General features: G+C 36.5%; 1 protein-coding gene across 1 annotated transcript; it reads right to left on the bottom strand.

Moving 5' to 3' along the window:
• Nucleotides 1–12,958: 12,958 nt before the first annotated feature.
• Nucleotides 12,959–15,683, bottom strand: LOC147761145 (galactosylceramide sulfotransferase-like). Its single transcript, XM_087016034.1, has 2 exons — nucleotides 14,723–15,683; nucleotides 12,959–14,463 (listed from the first exon to the last, which is right to left on the bottom strand). Exons 1-2 carry the CDS (start codon nucleotides 14,862–14,864, stop codon nucleotides 13,454–13,456), a joined length of 1,152 nt encoding a protein of 383 aa, XP_086872160.1. The 5' UTR covers nucleotides 14,865–15,683; the 3' UTR covers nucleotides 12,959–13,453.
• Nucleotides 15,684–19,191: the final 3,508 nt, after the last annotated feature.

A 19,191-nucleotide genomic window follows, 5' to 3' on the forward strand; every position in this document is an offset into this window, starting at 1 on the left:
TGTGACATAGTCGTCGGTCCAATACTTGTATGGATTTTCCATAAATTCCACGATAGGGTTCGTGGAGTTTTTCATATTGAATATCTCTGCAATGTGATAATAACTGAAGGCGCTTTTAAACTGGGAAAATGGCTCCCGAACTATACCGATATAAAACGTATCATTTGGCATCATGCTTTCTATTACTTTTGAGTCAAAAACCATATGTTTGAAAATGATATCATACGTTATATTTGGGTTATAGTTGGCGTCGTTCACGGTTATTTTCCTCCGGATCATATGCTTTCTAGATGTCCATGGGTAAAAAAATGAGTTGCTTTTAGGATGCAGAGGTCTTAATTTATATTTACGGGTAGCCTGTTGTAATATCTTAGTCATGGTAGATGAACCGCATTTATGCACTTTTAGAAACATAATATGTCGGGTGGGCTGGCATTGTCCTTTTGGGAGGCATTTTACGGGAGATACGTTGTAGGCAGACTGCGACAGTAAATTCTGAATGTTCCTAATTTCTCCTGCAAGCAAAATAATAATAATAATTATTATTATTTTTAATTAGGAAAAGAAGAGCCTCTTTAAAGAATCAGTGACGAATTGAAACGTATAATGTAGAAACTCTTGGTGCATCAGACTGATGTTTGTTAAAATCATTCATGCACTAGGTGAAAAGTCGCCCTACCTTTAAGATCACTTCGGTGTGGAGGTGGTGACAATGGGTCAGGAGTCAATACAGGATCAATCATAAAACGTGGAAATAACAAGTAGACCGCAATGCACAGAAAACACGGCACCACAGCGACTAAAATTTTTCTGGTCGACATGGTCAAGATCAACTGACGTAGTACAAGTGCATTTAATCACATCATCAACAATCCTTCCGTTGCTCTCGGTTTATCTAAGCTACTACAATTAGTCTAAACGCATGCTGAGTCGTTGTCTACACCGACAAATGCGTTTGTCCATATTCATATTTATTTATTCATCCTGATGGGGGCTTTTAACTGTGTCAGTAAACGGTAATTATACTGCATTATTCATTTCTGTTTCATTGACACCGTTCATTTTATCTACTGAGAATATCATTAGAAACCAAAGGTTCCAAAATTATTTATATGATGTTTTGAGGTCTTTGGACTTCGTTGCTGAGGTCTTTTGGAGAAATCCATTATGGTTATTGTAACCCTTAATTATTATCCGATTACTGAACAATTCTCCCTGCATCTTATCATCCAATAATGCATCTAGCTTTGTGCTGATTTAAAACAATGAAAAAAGCCCTCGAAAATATACATTATGGGCGTTTATATTTTTTTCGTTGCAATGTATAACCAAAGGCAATTCAAAGGTTTAATCCTCAATTTAACCACTCTTTTTTTTGAGGCGAGATAGCAATCGGTATGGGGCGTAACGTCATCCCTGAACAAGATTTTATGACGAAAAGTGGTAACGGTTAAATGTTGTCGACATCGACAAATCAATCATGCTGTCATATCTAACACAATGTCACGGTTTATGAATATGTGAGTAGTTTTTGTCAAAGTGAAAACAACATCTCTGGGGTCCGGCATGATTTTAGAAGTTGACAATCAAAAGTTCATTTTGGAAATTATGAAGAGGTTTAAATCCAAAATTGCTGAGAAATGGCTTCATAAAGCTTTGGAAATCTGAGAGCGGCAGATACCCTTGGTTTAGTGGATTTGTAATATTTAGTAAGATTATGGCAGCCAATGCTAATGACCCAGTTTATGGAGACAAACCTGTTTATGTTTCGAGTAGTGGTAGAAAACCCACTTATAAAACCATGACCTACTCGTGCATGACTCAATCTCAGTCCAATAATTTCTAAAAGAGGGTGTCCTGAAAAAGTTTACTCAGACAACGGTCCTAATTTTGTTGGGGCAAAGGCTGAACTACAAAGTGGGTTGCAGGAATTGTCTCAAAGTGTAATTCATGTATACGCTTTGAGCAAAAATATAGATTGGACATTAACCCCCCCCCCCCCCCCCGAGCCTCAGATGGGTGGAGTGTGGGAACGCATAATTTGTTGTGCACGACGAGTTATGGAAGGTTTGTTGTTGTGTCCCGTCAGACGAAATCTTAGAAACTGTCTTTGCTGAAGTTGAGTCTATCATTAATAGTAGGCGACTCACAAAACTCAGTGATGATCCAAACGATCCCTTACCTCTGACACCCAAGCATCTGCTTTTGCTCAAGGAAGTTATCAATTAGCCGCCAGGTAAATCTTGTGATAGAGATATGTTTCGCAAGCGATGGTGACATGTCCAAAACCTTGCAAATTAATTATGGTTAAAGTGGCCAAAATTGTATTTACCAGAACTACAAAGGCTTGATAAATCGACTGAATTATGCAAAGATATGTCCGTTGGTGACCTTGTGCTTATTGTAGGTGAACAATAAAAGCGGGTGCATACCTGATCTGGGTGCGGTCAGGTTGTTCTTCTCAGAATGTAATAAGGTAAGCTACGTAGAACGCTTTGGATATGTGCATTTAGTTGTTCAGGCCTTCCCAACTACCAGACTTGGCACCTAAGGATCCTGAATTAACCGGTATATCGGACCACGCTACCCGTTTTCAAGGTGTGTGTCAGATTGCATTTCGGAGTATCATACCCCAGAACAAATTTGTAGCACGACTGCGGGCTCATCCACGCTCGGCTGAACAACCTTAAACTGTACTCTTACTTTAGAGTACTCTATTTTATTGTCTCTATGGGGATATATGTGGACTTTACGACATTCGGTTTGAATGTTTTAACCACTTTTGATAGGGCTTTTTTTGCATTGTATTAGATTAATGTGGCAGTCAAAGGTTCATCTAGGTGGCTTTCAAATTTATGCACCCGGTTTAAAATCATATAGCGATTTTACGACAATTGTTTACTATCCAATCAAGGTGACAGCCGAGCATGCCAGGGCTCATCCTGTCGGTGTTCTGGCTGATACTCCGAAATGCGATCTGACACACACCTTGAAAACGGGTAGTGTGGTCCGATATACCGGTTAATTCAGGACCCTTAGGTGCCGAGTCTGGTAGTTGGGTAGGCCTGTTGTTGATTTATTTCGATATGAATAGATTTTGGTAAACCGTCATCACCTACTTGTATTTAATTAAGTCAGGTGGTATTGGTATTAAAGTCATCTTTTTTTATATCGATATTTAGTTGACATGTACATTATCCTTTTAGACGATTCTGTTTTTCCTGGCCGTCACGTTGCTGTACATGTATGCTTAAAAGTTGCCGAATGTTGTGTGAGTATTAGATACTATAGCTATATGATATTTAAGTTTCATAGTTTATTTGTATTGCAGTTTTTTATGTGTAAGTGTTGCTTTCTCTCGCTCGCTCTCCATTCTTTATTTGCATCTGTATGTACATTTATTGTATTTCATTTTTTTTAGAGATTCGTTATTTCATTATTGCAATGTATTTATTTATTTATTTTTTTTTTCTGTTTGTTTAGTTTCACCACTACCGATTTCACTATCACTACCGATATCACTCCCACTACAACTTCTTTTATGTGCTGCATTACATCATTACGTATTGCGTGAACAATATAGGTGAACTTTAAAGATGTTTGCGTTTCGAGTTATTGGATTGTAGACAGCAACATTTATATTACTGCTCCCGTCGATCTTTCTGAGAATGCATTCAGTAGTTATTTACCAGAATTGGTAAACTTTTCCGTTCATCTATTGACAATCTGCAGTGGTCCCATTTAGAGATTTATTCCTGTTACACCTATGACAGTAATAAAAGTCCGGCCATTTGAAAGTCCTATCCTTAGGCAATAATACTGTTAAATGATAAAACTATAAATGTATATGAAATCCTTCTGGTGAGCCATATATCAGACAAAAAATGAGAGGTTTGCAACTTCAGCTCGTCTGTGTAGTGGTTAGCGTGCAAGACCACAAGGTAAGATATCATTAATCGTTCTATTGCATCTATAGGTTCGAGACCTACCTTTAACTTGACCATACCCGCCCCCCCCCCTTACTCCTATTTATTACTTGTAGCAAAATTTTTAATGGTGTTTTTAATGTCTAATATGTGTTCGAAATTCCGTGCTCATTACATTTACCCTTTTTTTTTTTGTTTTGTTTTGTCTTTTAAGTGTCAAAGCACCAAAATTGCAAAGGGTTATTACAGAACATTATATACATATATTGCAATTTTCAATTTCTAAACTGTCATGATTTGTCTTAATCTCAGCCCATACTTTCCAAAAGCAAATTTCCATCGAGTTTGAGGTTATTTTTCAATTTCAGCGAGTGTAAACCGAAAAATAAATCTAAGAACGGAGATCCCGCGTTTTGTGTAAAGTGATTTTTCTCTTAAGAATAAGCCTTTGAAAAAGAGAGAGAGGGAGAGAAAATAAGAATTTCGACACAAAACACAAAAGGTACACCCCAGTAGAAAAGGACATGAAATAATATACACTGTACATATACCTCACAGGATGAAAATAAGGGATGCCTTTGGATGGTGAATTATTTTGTTAAAAAAATATCGGGCAAACCAGGCTCATACATATTGTGCATTGAGGGAGGAGTACGCCAAAAATATGCGCTTACACGTCAAAATTTGCGTTTACTACTGTAGATGAAGAATACACATAAAATAAATAAATTGTTTTTGTCTTTTCATTAATATGCATATAAACTGCCTATCGGAAAACAATGTAAAATATAAAGATAAAATGTTATATAAATTGAATAAAGAAAACGTTAATTATATCTTTAAAACTAGTATGTCTCTATATCTATTTATTCATGTCATTTCTTGGTGTAAATTATATAGGACATGCGTTACTAAAATGTCAGGAACGTACGTCCCATTAGGACGTGCATTACTACACGTAGGACTTACATTACTTGGGAGCCTTTGTCCTACGGACATTGAATCCTAGTGACGTATGTCCTAGGACTTCCATTCCTAGCAATGCATGCCCTATTATTTGCATTCCCAGGACTTAGTGTTCGGGCGGACTTGCGTTACTAAGACGTGTACTCCTGCCACACCGGTTGTTCTCTTCCTGTCCCAACTATCAATGTTGCCATTTGTGTCGCCCACCTTCACTGTTTTTGAGCTCAAATCATACCAATGTCCTGTAATATATCTGGACGGCACGTTTCAAATTTGGCGTGATGGTTAGTTGTTAACCACATGGTTAACCCAGTCACCTTTTATAGTCATTGGGACATCAGCAAAAATATAAAGAACATCAGTAAATATGTAAGGTGTACTTGGGATATCAACTCTGTGCTTCTTCCTAGCAGGCGTATTTACCGTATGCCTCAACTGCAATCTGAATCCCAGCAGCTCAACCGTACTGTAGCCAAGATGACCACCCAGCCCAGAGTTACCGTTATAGGGTTGATTGAAGGAATGACCAGTTTGATCTTTGTCGTTGTTATGGCAGTGTCTTTGTGTAACAATAAGAATTCTCAACGATGAGCGCTGTTTAATTACTGGTTATCGTTATTTATTTATTTATTTATTTATTTATTTATTTATTTATTTATTTATTTGTCCATCTATTTATTTATTTATTTATTTATTTATTTATTTATTTATTGTGGTGATTAGCTTATAAATCTAAACTTGCATAAGAACCAAATTGCAGGGAGAAGGCCGGTCTCCTAAATACCCTAAACCCTTTTTTATTTCAGAAGAGGCCTGGTTAGAACAAATCGCAGGATAAAGCACGGAACAGAAGTCATCTAAACGTATGACAATGGTGTGCCCCAAATGGCGGAGACATGTTTCATCAAAGTCGAGGATAAAGTGATATCACGGTTCTCTGCGGGAAGTTTTGACCGCTCTAGCATATTTTGTCTTTTAATTTATTCAATTTATTATTATTATTATTATTATTATTATTATTATTATTATTATTGATATACTACTTTCAAATACGAATTTGTATAAAGACGGGCAAGTTATTATTTTATGCATAGCTATCCTGAAATGTGATTAATACATCTTACAGAATCATCCACGGGGTCGATGGGAATCTTTCAAGGCCCTAAGTTCAATATTTCATTTTTCTTTCATCTTCAAATATTCCATTGTTCAAATTCTTTTTTTTTTTTTCGTATTAGTACAGAGTTTCTCTCTCTCTCTCTCTCTCTCTCTCTCTCTCTCTCTCTGTGCTGGTACAATGTTACAAGATAACGTTAACAATAAAACAAGGACGAATGATATTAACAATAACCATGTATTCGAATCGTCTTCCTTGGAAGAATAGATGCAATTTAAAACAGTGTCCTTTATGCACAGTCGCCTAGTGAATTTGAGAAACGATGAATAAAATCTTCAAGGTCTGTTATATGGATTAGTTGCCGCATTGGATCAAATGTCTGCATTTTATTTAACTGCAAGCCCTAAATACGGCGAAATAAAAAAAAAAATCTAGTAGCCAAGGAGTGACTGGGTGGAGTGTTTTGACCAATACCTGGAATGTTATTCCAGATTGAACTCTAAAAACCTATCCCGAGGAATGCCAATTGAGAGCCCTGGTAGCCGCCAAAAGAAGTCAGGCGTAACATCAACCGTTGCTGTGACTAGAAACTGACAATTGGGTCCTTTGTGAGGCATGTAACTCTTTTACAGACGATAATTTGGAAAATAGTGAGATCCAAAATACAGCTTTTAATGGTTATTGTATGACATAGAATAGGCAATGTATTTTTGTTTGCTTGTTGAATTCGATTAATGAACCAATGTCACAATGACATCAAAGAGATAATAAAAAGTCATTAAAACAGGATTTTAATCCTTATTTTCATTTATCAGTCAGCAAAATAGGAAAAAACTGATAAAAAATGATTTGGCAAAAATTCCACATTAAATGTCATGTCTATATATGCATTAGGTTTAGCATCCCCTGCACACATATTGACTTTTTTATTAAAATAACACATTGATTCTGTTTATATATTCCAAAAATCCATTATGCCTCACATCTTGCTATCATATATTTAAAAAAAGAAATATAAAAATAGCTGCACAGGATTTTGCTTAAACGCAAGAGAATATAAACAATTTTGAAAAATGTTCCACTGGCAACTTTATTTTATATGAGTACCAGTCATCAATGCTTATATATACATGAAGTTGATCTGTAGGGCATTAGATCGCGCATATGTGCAAGCATGCTGGGTTTGTAACAGCAATGTAACAAGGTTATGTTGCAATAAAACAGGCACGAATAATAATGGTACTGAATAATTAACTGCAACCATGTATTTGAATCGTCTTTCTCTCAGAAAAATAGATGCAATTTAGAGCAGTGCACATTATGCACAGTTATCAATTGAATGTGAGATAGGATGAATAAAATCTTCAAAGTCTGTTACAGTGCCGCCTGAAATTCCCTTTACTTACTCTGCGGGTCGCTGCGGGTTGTTCAGACGGCCTGGCTCGGTAACTATGGAAATAACATTGTCATCCATGCGCTGTTTGGTTTCTGTTAACAATAGTGCCATGCCATGCCCGTTGGGTAATTATCGTGACAAACTTTCTGCTAACAAAAGAGCCTAACCCTAGCTCGCTGAGATAAAGATCGAAGCTGAGCGTGGTCGCAATTAAGTGTTCGTCCAAGCGTTATTTGACAAGGCGAAGGGTGGCCGGCCGAAAGACTGACTCCTTGGGTCTGTAGCACACCAAGTAGAAAGTGCGAACGTGACCGGCGTAAATATTATTAAAGTAGGTAGATCACAATCCGCTAGGGGCGCTACAGTCGTAACTGTCCACGGGCAGTGAAGTGTAAAACTGAAGTCGGCCTGCTGACAGTTCGCCTATGGAACCCCTTTTTTAAATCTCTCTTTTAGCGCCGCGTAAAAAAAACTAATACAAGCCATTAACTAAATAAGTTGTAAATCAAAGAGTAAAATCCGGTCACGTGATTTTCCCATGTTGCAGTCTTTGACAAGTTTCGGTTCTGCTTGTTTTAAGCTTTGCCTCTACAAAATGATAAAAAAAATTCAGGTAAGTGCTGGTATCATCTTTTTGAAATTTATATCCAGCAAAGTTTATGAAATTTGCTATATTATGTACAAAAATCATGAAATTTGAAGGTTGCGAAGTATAGTTAATTTAATCCGCAATATTACATGATGTGAAAATTACCACAGGGAAATAGCTTTGCCCTGATTAGTCACAGGCTATGTGAGCCAGACAATAGGCTGAGCACACAAAGACTCACAGGGTGCTCTGCTGCGCCTGAGTGATCACTGCTGGTCAGTGGGCACAGGTTTTGAGCTGAGAAGTGTGGACACTTTTGGTGGATTTTTGCAGTTAAAAAACTTCAATATCTTTGTTGCTTGTAGGAATATTTAAAAAATTCCAAATGATTTCATCCGGTTTTTGCATTACCTTTCAGATGATATAAGTATTTTAATTTTCTGATCAGTTTGAAAATTTTTCTGATATACCTAATTAAAGAAATTAGCCTAAATTTTGATACAACTGTTTCTCTTTCATTCTTTGATATTAACTCCGCACCTATGTTATACAAAACGATAGGAATAGTTCATCTTTACGATCTAAACTCAAAACCAAAAACCTTCTTCATACTTAAAAGAATCATAGAAAATTAATGTAAAAAGCTGGGTTATAATATCTCGGGCTAACTTCACTGTTTGGCACGTGTCATCTGACATTAATTAACAATCAGTTCAGGTTAGCTTTATTCATGCCGGGTAAACACAGCGATTTAGCTCTGACTATTACATAATCACTACTGTGTGACACGCGTCGTCTAAAATTAATGTTAACATTGCGATGTCGCTCTTCAATCCAAACTATTCAATTTTACCTAATTCTTAATAATCTGACACGTGTCAACAGGATTGTTTGTGTCTCTGGACTTCCTAAATGGCCAGTTAGTATTTTGTATAATATGACATGTTTATGTCACTGAAAATGAAGGCCATAAAGTGTCGCGACAAGCCATTTACTATGTGTTAAAGAAATACGACGAAGGGTTTGGTATTGCCAATAAGACAAGCAGTGGACGTCCTTCAAAGGTTGACCTGCGCTACATGAACGTTATAGACGAGGAGATGACCAAGAATGATGAATTGGTGGCCTCAAAACTAAAAACACGTCTCTTTGAGCGAACAGGTCATTTTATTGAGCAGCATGGTATGAATTGGTTTCGCACCCCTCCAGAAAGCCCGGGCCTCAACCCTATTGAAAACGTATGGGCTCAAATCAAACACCACCTGCATTAAGCCGACCACGAGAGATCAACTTGTTGAAGGCATTAGAGAGGCATGGAAAATATTAACGCAGAAAAGTGTAATAAATATATCAATCACCTAAAGAAGGTGATTCCAGCGGTAATTGAGAGAGAAGGTCGTGCATCAGGCTATTAAACTAGCAACACATGTAATAAAAATAATAAGACATTGATATTCAATTAGTAGGCTTGTTAAGGACCAAAAATTGGCTAAACGCTGCATTTTGGAGTATAAATGTCTAACTTGGCAAAAATGTTCCTTGGGCCAAAATATTTTTTTATCCAAAGAGACACGCTCTATCGATGCATAAATAAGCATAAATTATGCAAATTAGGTGCCAAAATATATAATATATCAAATTTCCACTAATTTTTGGCCTAGAAGCATGTATAGATTATCATTTTGTGCCTTAAATCAAAGATGGCCGCCACCCGCCATTTTGAAAGTGGACATAATTTTGCTGTTTTATGTTGAATTTTGAAGCGTTTGGTCTACATAGACTTGATATATATATATATATCGATTCCTACTATTTTGAGGGTGCAAAAGACATTTTTGATATTGTTTTGGTGATAGAAGGTGATTTGAAGGGACAAAGAGGGTGTTTTTAGTGCCTACCAAGATATGTGTGAACGCTGCAAAGCCATGGATATTGATAACCCGTATTCAAATATATCTCAATACAATATTTTGTTATATACCATCGCTATTCGACTATATTATGAGCAAAAAAAATCTCATTTTTACCATTATGGAGGCCATTGGTGGCCGTTTTATCCAAGATGGCCACCAAAAACCATTTTGAAATTGGGCATAATTCGTTATTTTGAAACTTTATGTATTACATCTTTGTAAACGAGTAATACGTCGTTTTATATTATTATCTGGTGCAGAATACATTATCTGTTTCATAAAATGTGCGTACAAACTATTTTAGCCTCCAAAATCAATATACATGTAGGCTTAAGTTGTCACATAGACTTTCATGTGCCATGTAGTCTAATTAATACAAAATGTTTTATAAAATCCTAAAGAGCTTGAAAAAAGTGTAAGAGACCAAAATGGCTTAATTAAAGGTAAAAAATACATACTTGGTGCTTTTTAGACAATTGGTAGCCATTTTGATCCTCAAATCCAAGATGGCCGCCAGTCACAATTTTGAAATACGCATAGGCATAACTCATCAATTCGAAGCTATTACTCTTACACTAGCATGTTATACGTCCTTTCTTATCATTTGGGTTGTAGAAGTCACGTGTCTTATCTCTTGTGAGATATAATACAAAAATAAAATATTACAAGGCTCCAACACCAATATAGGCTTCCGTCTTCACCTTCGCTTGTATACGTCTTGAAGTCAAATCTGTGCAAAAAATTTTATATAACAATTTTAAAATGGTTTTGCCAGACATAGATTAAGTGCAAGAGACCAGCATGGTTGATTCGACTTTACGGTGACTACTGTTAGCTTTTCTTTTGTTCATATCCAAGAGCCTGTCGCTATTTTAAAATTATGGCATAATTTACCTTTTTTGAGCTGTTGGACTTTCATATGATCGTAATTCATCAATTGTTACTATTTTGGAAGTACATAATTAATTTCTGGTATTGTTCTGGTGACAGAGGATAATAAAAAAGGCATAAGATGATTCCAAGATGAATTTTCCTGTAGTTGTCATATGCTGTAGATGTTTTGTGCTTGTTCGTCCATTGGAAGCAATGAGAACTATGTAGTCGCCTTGTGGATTTCTATTTGTAGTGAGGTGACTTGTATGGCCAAATCATGCTAGGAAGGATCACTGGCACTGTCAACTAGGAAAGGAGGCTGCTTCCTGGACTTTTTTTTTTTTTTTTTGCATTATCCCTCTTGCTTACCTGCGCAGCTGCTGCTTTCTAGTTGGTTTTGCAGATTCCTTCTTTTGTGTAAAGATACCACTTTCCTCTGATGCGACATGTTCCCATGCATTGATGTTTCTCTGGAAACTGGATTTTAATATATTGTTTGGCTGTTCCTCATAGGACACTGACAAAACCTCAATTATTACTGGCTGTTGTATTATTGGCCTACCAGAGCTGATCATGCATGTTTCTTTTTGCTGTGCTGCTGTATAATTTTGCAGACAAGATCTGGAGCTATTTCAAAGCAAAGTCCATTTGCTTGCCTTTCACGGCCATTTACGCATCAACACAACTAACCAAGTTCCATAGTATTATAAGACGACACATTTTTCGCCCTTCAAATCTTCTGGACTATATTTAACATGCAAATGCAAGCCCCAGTGACTGGGACATAAATGGCTTTTTGGTTCACATTGACCAGTAAAAGATTAATAATATACTACCACTACGTATATTTATTTATTGCTTACCTTTAAATTAATTAGTATCTTTTGGTGGGTGGTCACCTAAGATAAATCTAGATGATATATTTGAGCATGTGGTTCGGGTTCCACATTTTTGTAACAGACTCAACGAAACCCATCTTGGATCTTGCAAATATGACGTATGGCACGCTTATGAAGGTGTGATAGTTTCAAAATTATGCCCAATTTCAAAATGGTTTTTGGTGGCCATCTTGTATTTGAAGGATAAAAGGGCCACCAATGGCTTCCATAATGGTAAAAATGAGTTTTTTTGCTCATAATTTAGTCCAATATCGATAGTATGTAACAAAAAATTGCAATGAAATATATTTGAATACGGGTTATCAATATCCATGGTTTTGCAGCGTTCACACATATCTTGGTAGGCACTTAAAACACCCTCTTTGTCCCTTCAAATCACCTTCTATCACCAAAACAACATCAAAAATGTCTTTTGCACCCTCAAAATAGTAGGAATCGATATATATATATCAAGTATATATAGACCAAACGCTTCAAAATTCAACATAAAACAGCAAAATTATGTCCACTTTCAAAATGGCGGGTGGCGGCCATCTTGGATTTAAGGAACAAAATGGCCACCAATTGCTTCCATAGTATCAAAAATGAGTTCCTTTTCCCTAATTTAGTCAGGTTTGATAATCTATACATGTTTCTACCCGTAGGTAAAAAATTAATGGAAATATGATATATTACATATTTTGGCACCTAATTTGCATAATTTATGCTAATTTATGCATCGATAGAGCGTGTCTCTTTGGATAAAAAAATTATTTTGGCCCAAGGAACATTTATGCCAAGTTAGACATTTGTACTATAAAATGCAGCGTTTGACCCCTTAACAAGCCTACTAAATTGATGTATCAGCTATTTAAAATTATTCATTTTAACTACGCTTGTGTTGATCGTGACTTATTATCATCAAGTGAACCTCAAATAAAATTGTTTTTCGTGTTAAAACTAAGCCCGATTTGTTCTTCAGAGTTTCGTTCTCATATTCCATCTGCCTTTAATCTAGTCATCTGTTGCAGTTGATACAACATAACCCGGCATTGTTTGCTCGTGTCGATAGCAACCTCTTTGCATCAGCTATAATAGAAAATTTAAGTGAGGCAATTAAGAAGGAGCAGACCGTGCTCGTTGAACCGACTAATTTGGGTGTCCAATAAGGATTACCTGCCAATTCCCCTACCCTGTAATTATCATGCGGCCACTATTGTTCGACAATACGGGGCAGCGTTGGGAGACCATGCGGCCTTTTGGTAAGGGGAACTTGGATCAATATGGATCAATTGCCGCATCGAATCAAATGTCTGCACTTAATTAAAATATATTATTACATTTGCAATCGTAGCCATAATGTCTACTAGTAACCCTAAGCAACATATTGCCGTAATTTTTAAACGCATTGATTGTACAAGCATAAGGATGAATGGACGTCTAGAATTTCTGAGACAGACAATTTTGTGCGGGAACGCCCTCTCGTGTTGTTGTAGAAAGATGATTACACACATATGCTATATACAGTCGTATTCCAACTATTTCATATAAACAACACCATTTGATGACAAGCACTATAATAAACACTTTAAATAACAGAAATAAGCCAGCCCTCATCACTACAAGCCCACCTAGCGTGAGTAATAAAAATAATCCACGAAAAAAATCTGAACAGTTTAAAATTATACATTATTGTATTAACCCCAGTCTTTAACAACTAGACCGCCACACAATTTCCATTTTATGTATTTCCATGATTTTTCGACACCTTGGTTGTCCAGGCCTTGCGGAAGATTTAACAGCGGGAATATATGCCCGACATTTGATTGCCAAGTTCGTTTTTACAATCCGTTAAATGTTTAAAATTACCCCCAGTGCATTTGCTGAGCACCGCGACTGCTTGACGGAGGAGCGAAACCTCACGCTCAAAGTCCGACCCTTGCGACAAAACAGTGTTCCGTAACTTGGAAAGGAAGTGGTTATATAATTGATAGTCAGCTTTGCTCCACATCCTATGTTTCTTCATAGTCATTTCATCGTTCACGTTTTTGTATTCATATTCCTTTTTCTTTCTTACAACATATAAGATGTCGTCCATGTCCCAGCATAGCAAGCGGCGTAGTAACACCAAACTTTCATCAAACATTTCTAAGACGATTACAAAATCGAATTTCTGTTCCAAGAACCCGATGTATTCAGCAATAAATCTGTCGTTGTTCCTGAGATCAGTTCTATCATCTGGGAATCCGTACTCATACATCATGCCGTTTCTAATGAACCCAACGTGGCTTGTGACATAGTCGTCGCTCCAATACTTGTATGGATTTTCCATAAATTCCACGATAGGGTTCGTGGAGTTTTTCATATTGAAAAATTCCGCAATATGATAATAATTGAAGGCGCTTTTAAAATGGGAAAATGGTTCGCGAACTATACCGATATAAAACGTATCATTTGGCATCATGGTTTCTATCACCTTGGAGTCAAAAAACATGTGTTTGAAAATGATATCATACGTTTTTTTCGGGTCATATTTGGCGTCGTTCACGGTTATTTTCCTACGGATCATATCCAATGTAGATGTCCATGGGTAAAAAAATGTCTTGTTTTTAGGACGAAGAGGTCTTAACCTATATTTGCGTGAAGATCGAAGTAACAATTCGGCCATGGTAGATGAACCACATTTATGCACTTTTAGAAACATAATATGTCGGGTAGGCTGGCATTTTCCTTTTGGGAGGCATTTTATGGGAGATACGTTGTAGGAAGACTGCGACAGTAAATGCTGAATGTTCCTAATTCCACCTGCAAGCATAATAATAATAATAAAAGTAATTATTATTATTCTACTATCATTCATATTATTATAAATAGATAATAATAATGTTTTATATAAAATTTAAAAATAGATAAGTAGATAAGAAGAGCTTTTTGTTACAAGTAAGATAACATAAAAAATTAGTGACGAATCGATATGTAGAATCTAAATTTTTTTCTGGTGCATAAGACTGATGCTTACTTTATTTTTAAAAACCATTCATGCACAAGGTAAAAGTCGTCCTACCTTTAAGAACACTTCGGTTTGGAGGTGGTGACAATGGGATAGGAGTCAATATAGGACCTCTCATAAGACGTGGTAATAACAAGTAGACCGCAACGCACAGGAATAAAGGCACCACAGCGACTAAAAATCTTCTCGACGACATGGTCAATATCTACTAACGTAGTACATTAACAATTAACAATCCTTTAACAATCCATTAACAATCCTTCCGTTGCTCTCGGTTTGTGCTAGCTGCTACAGTTAATATAAACATTCGTATGAACGAATGATGTATTGTCGTCTTAACCGACACATAAAGTTGACGTGTCGTACATTAGATCGCGCATATGAGCATGCATGCTGGATTTGTAACAGCAATGTTACAAGGGAACGTTGCAATAAAACAGGCACGAATGACGATGGTACTAAATAATTTACAGCAACCAATTATTCGAATCGTCTTTCTCTCGGAAAATAGATGCAATTTAGAACAGTGCCCATTATGCCCGGTTGTCAATTGGATGTGAGAAATGATGAATAAAATCTTCAAAGTCTCTTCTATGGACCATTGAACCAAATGTCTGCATTTATTAAACTGTATATCATTGTATTTGCAGTCGTAGCCACAATGTCTAACTGAAAGCAACCTATTGGTGTAATTTTAAAACACGTTGATTGTACAGGGATAAGGATGAATGGATATCTAGAATTTCTAAGAGAGACAGATGTGTGCAGAAAGACCCTATCTGTTGTTCAAGAAAGATGATTTTACAGTCGCATTCCATCTATTTCATAAAAACAAGCACGATAATAACAAGCTTTAAATAACAGAAATAAGGTAGCCCTCATCATGACAAGCCCACATAGCGTGAGTAATAAAATAATTCATGAAAATATATCTGCATTGTTAAAAATTATACATTGGCCTCTTCCTTGTTTCAACTCCAGTCATTGACATTTAGACCACATTCTCCATTTTATGTGAAATTCTTTTTATTTGTGAAAAGATTAGTCACAGCCCTCATTAAATCAATTTAGGTATAGGCCTACAATGTACGTTATGGTTATAAATCTTCTATTAACCGTTTTGCATATAGGTGATCACAAAATATTTTTTCATTTATGTCTCCTCCATCCCAGTGTACCACAAACTTTCATAGTCCCATTCATAACAAGAGAGAAGGCTACAAAGACTATCGATTGTTCGTGATTTGGCCAAACAAGGCCGCTTTTATTATATAAACTCACTATCCTAATAATTTTAACAATAATAACAATGTAGCAAATTGTTGCCTGCATTAAATGTTATGGCCTTAGGGATAAAAAATATATATGAAATATTCAATAAGACTCATCATCCTAAAAATTATGATGTGACGAGTCAGCAAAAGTTCAGGCCTAACCAACTACCAGACTCGGCACCTAAGGATCCTGAATTAACCGGTATATCGGACCACACTACCCGTTTTCAAGGTGTGTGTCAGATCGCATTTCGGAGTATCAGCCAGAACACCGACAGGATGAGCCCTGGCATGCTCGGCTGTCACCTTGATTGGATAGTAAACGATTGTCGTAAAATCGCTATATGATTTTAAAACCGGGTGCATAAATTTGAAAGCCACCTAGATGCACCTTAGACTGTCACATTATTCTAATACAATGCAAAAAAGCCCTATCAAAAGTGGTTAAAACATTCAAACCGAATGTCGTAAAGTCCCAATATATCCCCATAGAGACAATAAAATGGAGTACTCTAAAGTAAGAGTACAGTTTAAGGTTGTTCAGCCGAGCGTGGATGAGCCCGCAGTCGTGCTACAAAATTTTTTCTGGGGTATGATACTCCGAAATGAGATCTGACACACACCTTGAAAGCGGGTAGCGTGGTCCGATATACCGGTTAATTCAGGATCCTTAGGTGCCGAGTCTGGTAGTTGGGTAGGCCTGACGTTATTATTTTCAAACAATTTTGCACAAATTTCGTTTGTGGGGTTGCAATGAGAAACTACCCTTTTCTGCCTTGCATACAGGTTCTACTGATTGCATATCATGACAAATATTTTAGTAAATTTTCACGTTAACATTCTAAAACACAGCCATTAGTTGACCCAGTTATAAGAAATTGGTGATGAAGATCAAGGGAGCTGGTCATGTTATAACCACACTATGTGAACTCTTGCTTCTTACGTGATACAATGTAACCCGGATACAACAGTTAAGGAAAATGCTTTTGGTATTTTGGTACTTTAAACGAATGAATAATAGGAACTAATACCTAGATAAATAAAAAAATTCAGTTTATAGATTTAATTAATACATTTAATAGAATGAAGAGGGGCTACCTTACCAAATTTCCCTCGGTATTCGATGACACTTGGCAGACATTGTTATCAGGTTTGTCGTTTGCTGGTTACGTCGTATGTGAGCATTTCATATCTTTTCTCCAAATTCTGCTGGTCTTGTTTTCATGCCTATTTCCGGTGACGCGAATGTGCTGTTAACCAATTTTGCGTTACCGAAAAAAAGGCACTTTACATATAAATGTAGATGTGTGTAGCTTATTTGCCTTTAGGATATCTGTGGACTTGCAACAATAATACAGAAAAAATGTAATTGCCTTTATGTATATAGTATTATATTATTGGTTATATCATAGAAGTAGTATATAGTACATAATATAGATGGGTAAAGTTCTGAGAAAAAAGAAATGCAAGAATGTCAGCACACGATTTTGCGTAAATTTTCTTAAATAGATATACTTGTAACATTAAGTTATACTAGTTTGTTGAGAGGTAATTGCACACGAGTATCTTGTATTAATGCTTATTCATGAAATATTTATGTATGTACCATGCACTAGATCGCGCATGCACGTGCACGCATTGTGGATAAAAGAAACCTTTAAAAACATTAATAGTAAAACTGTTGCTACCTGGTTACACGTGTCTATATCTAACGGGTCCAGTCATAACTTTGGTTTATAATTTTATTTAGACGGAATGAGGAGGGCTGTTGCTCTTTTAAATATATTTAACGTGTAATTATGATGTGTTAGTTCTTTCAGAAACTTAATCTAAATTAGTACGTATTCTCTGGGATACCGTCTTTTAACAAAGGTATATATATATAGGATAATTTTCTGGAATATGTGGACAACGTTTTGTCCGTCAGGTACAGGGGTCTACCGGTACCAATCGGGTGACCTAAGTCATTGGTATCACGTGCAAGCCCATTTAGTCAGAAGTCACAATATGTATGGTGGCAGGGTTCAGGGTCCAATACACGGATGTTGGGAATGAAGTGGTTTCCCTTGGATCAATTAATAGTGGACTGGATGTCATAGCGTAAGCACCATATCTGAGCGTGTAAAGGTTACTGTCTTGAAGTTTTTGAGAAAAGACAGGGAGGAGCAAAATATATTCGAAGAACTTAAAAGAATGGGCAGTGTCCAATAACTTGATGAACAAAATAGATTATTTTACTTGTCATTAGTATGCTTTGAAGACCAATATACAGAGTGCAAATGATCTTCCTTAACACCTTTCCAGTGCCAGTCTGCCACACCAGAATCTCGCCACACAAGCAATGCTGGAAACTGAACCGAACAGAACCATTGACTGACTCAGTGGTTTACCAGCACCAAAAGCAATACTGAAGCTTCTCTATTGTGAAGTTCCAGGTCATTTAGACTCCCTAACTGTGCTTGCCTACAGAAAAATCTACAGTGATCTAAGCTATGCGGGTTGAAAACTTGCGATAGTAAGAGTAATGAAGATGAAGATTTAAGCAACAGGCTGTTATATACCACGACCGTTTACATAATGAAAGCGTCTGTTTTGTAACTGTTACCACACGCAATCTGACTTTTGACTTAATGGGCTTTCGTATGTGATACCAATGAACCATGGTCACCCGTTTTGCATTTTACAGTTTGGATGAAGCTTGTTTCATTGTTTGTTTGCTCTCTCTCCTGTTGTTGAAAAAAGATGATTATACATATATGCTTTACAGTCGCATTCCACCTATTTCATAGTAACGACACCAGTTGATGACAAGCAATATAATAACAAGCTTGAATAACAAAAATGCGGCAGCCCTCATCATTACACACCCAAATAACGTCAGTATAATTCTTGAAAATATATCTGGACAGTATAAAATTATCCAATATTATATTAACTCCAGTCCTCATCAATACAAGCCCACATAGCGTGAGTATAATAAAATAGTCCATGAAAATAAATCTGCAAAGTTTAAAATTATACATTATTTAGAACATTATTTTATTAATCCCAGTCATGAGCAACTAGACAGCCACACATTTTCATATATGTATTTCCATGATTTTTCGATACCCTCGTTGCCCATCACTTGCCGAAGCTTTAATAATGGGAATATATGCCTGATACTTGATTGCTGAGTTCTTTTTTGCAATCCTTAAAATGCTCAAGCTTACATTTGCTGAGTATCGCGATTGCTCGACAGAAGAGCGA

The sequence above is a fragment of the Lingula anatina genome, chromosome 6, assembly GCF_051362555.1.
Source record: "Lingula anatina isolate TDL-2025a chromosome 6, LinAna3.0, whole genome shotgun sequence".
NCBI lineage: Eukaryota > Metazoa > Brachiopoda > Lingulata > Lingulida > Lingulidae > Lingula > Lingula anatina.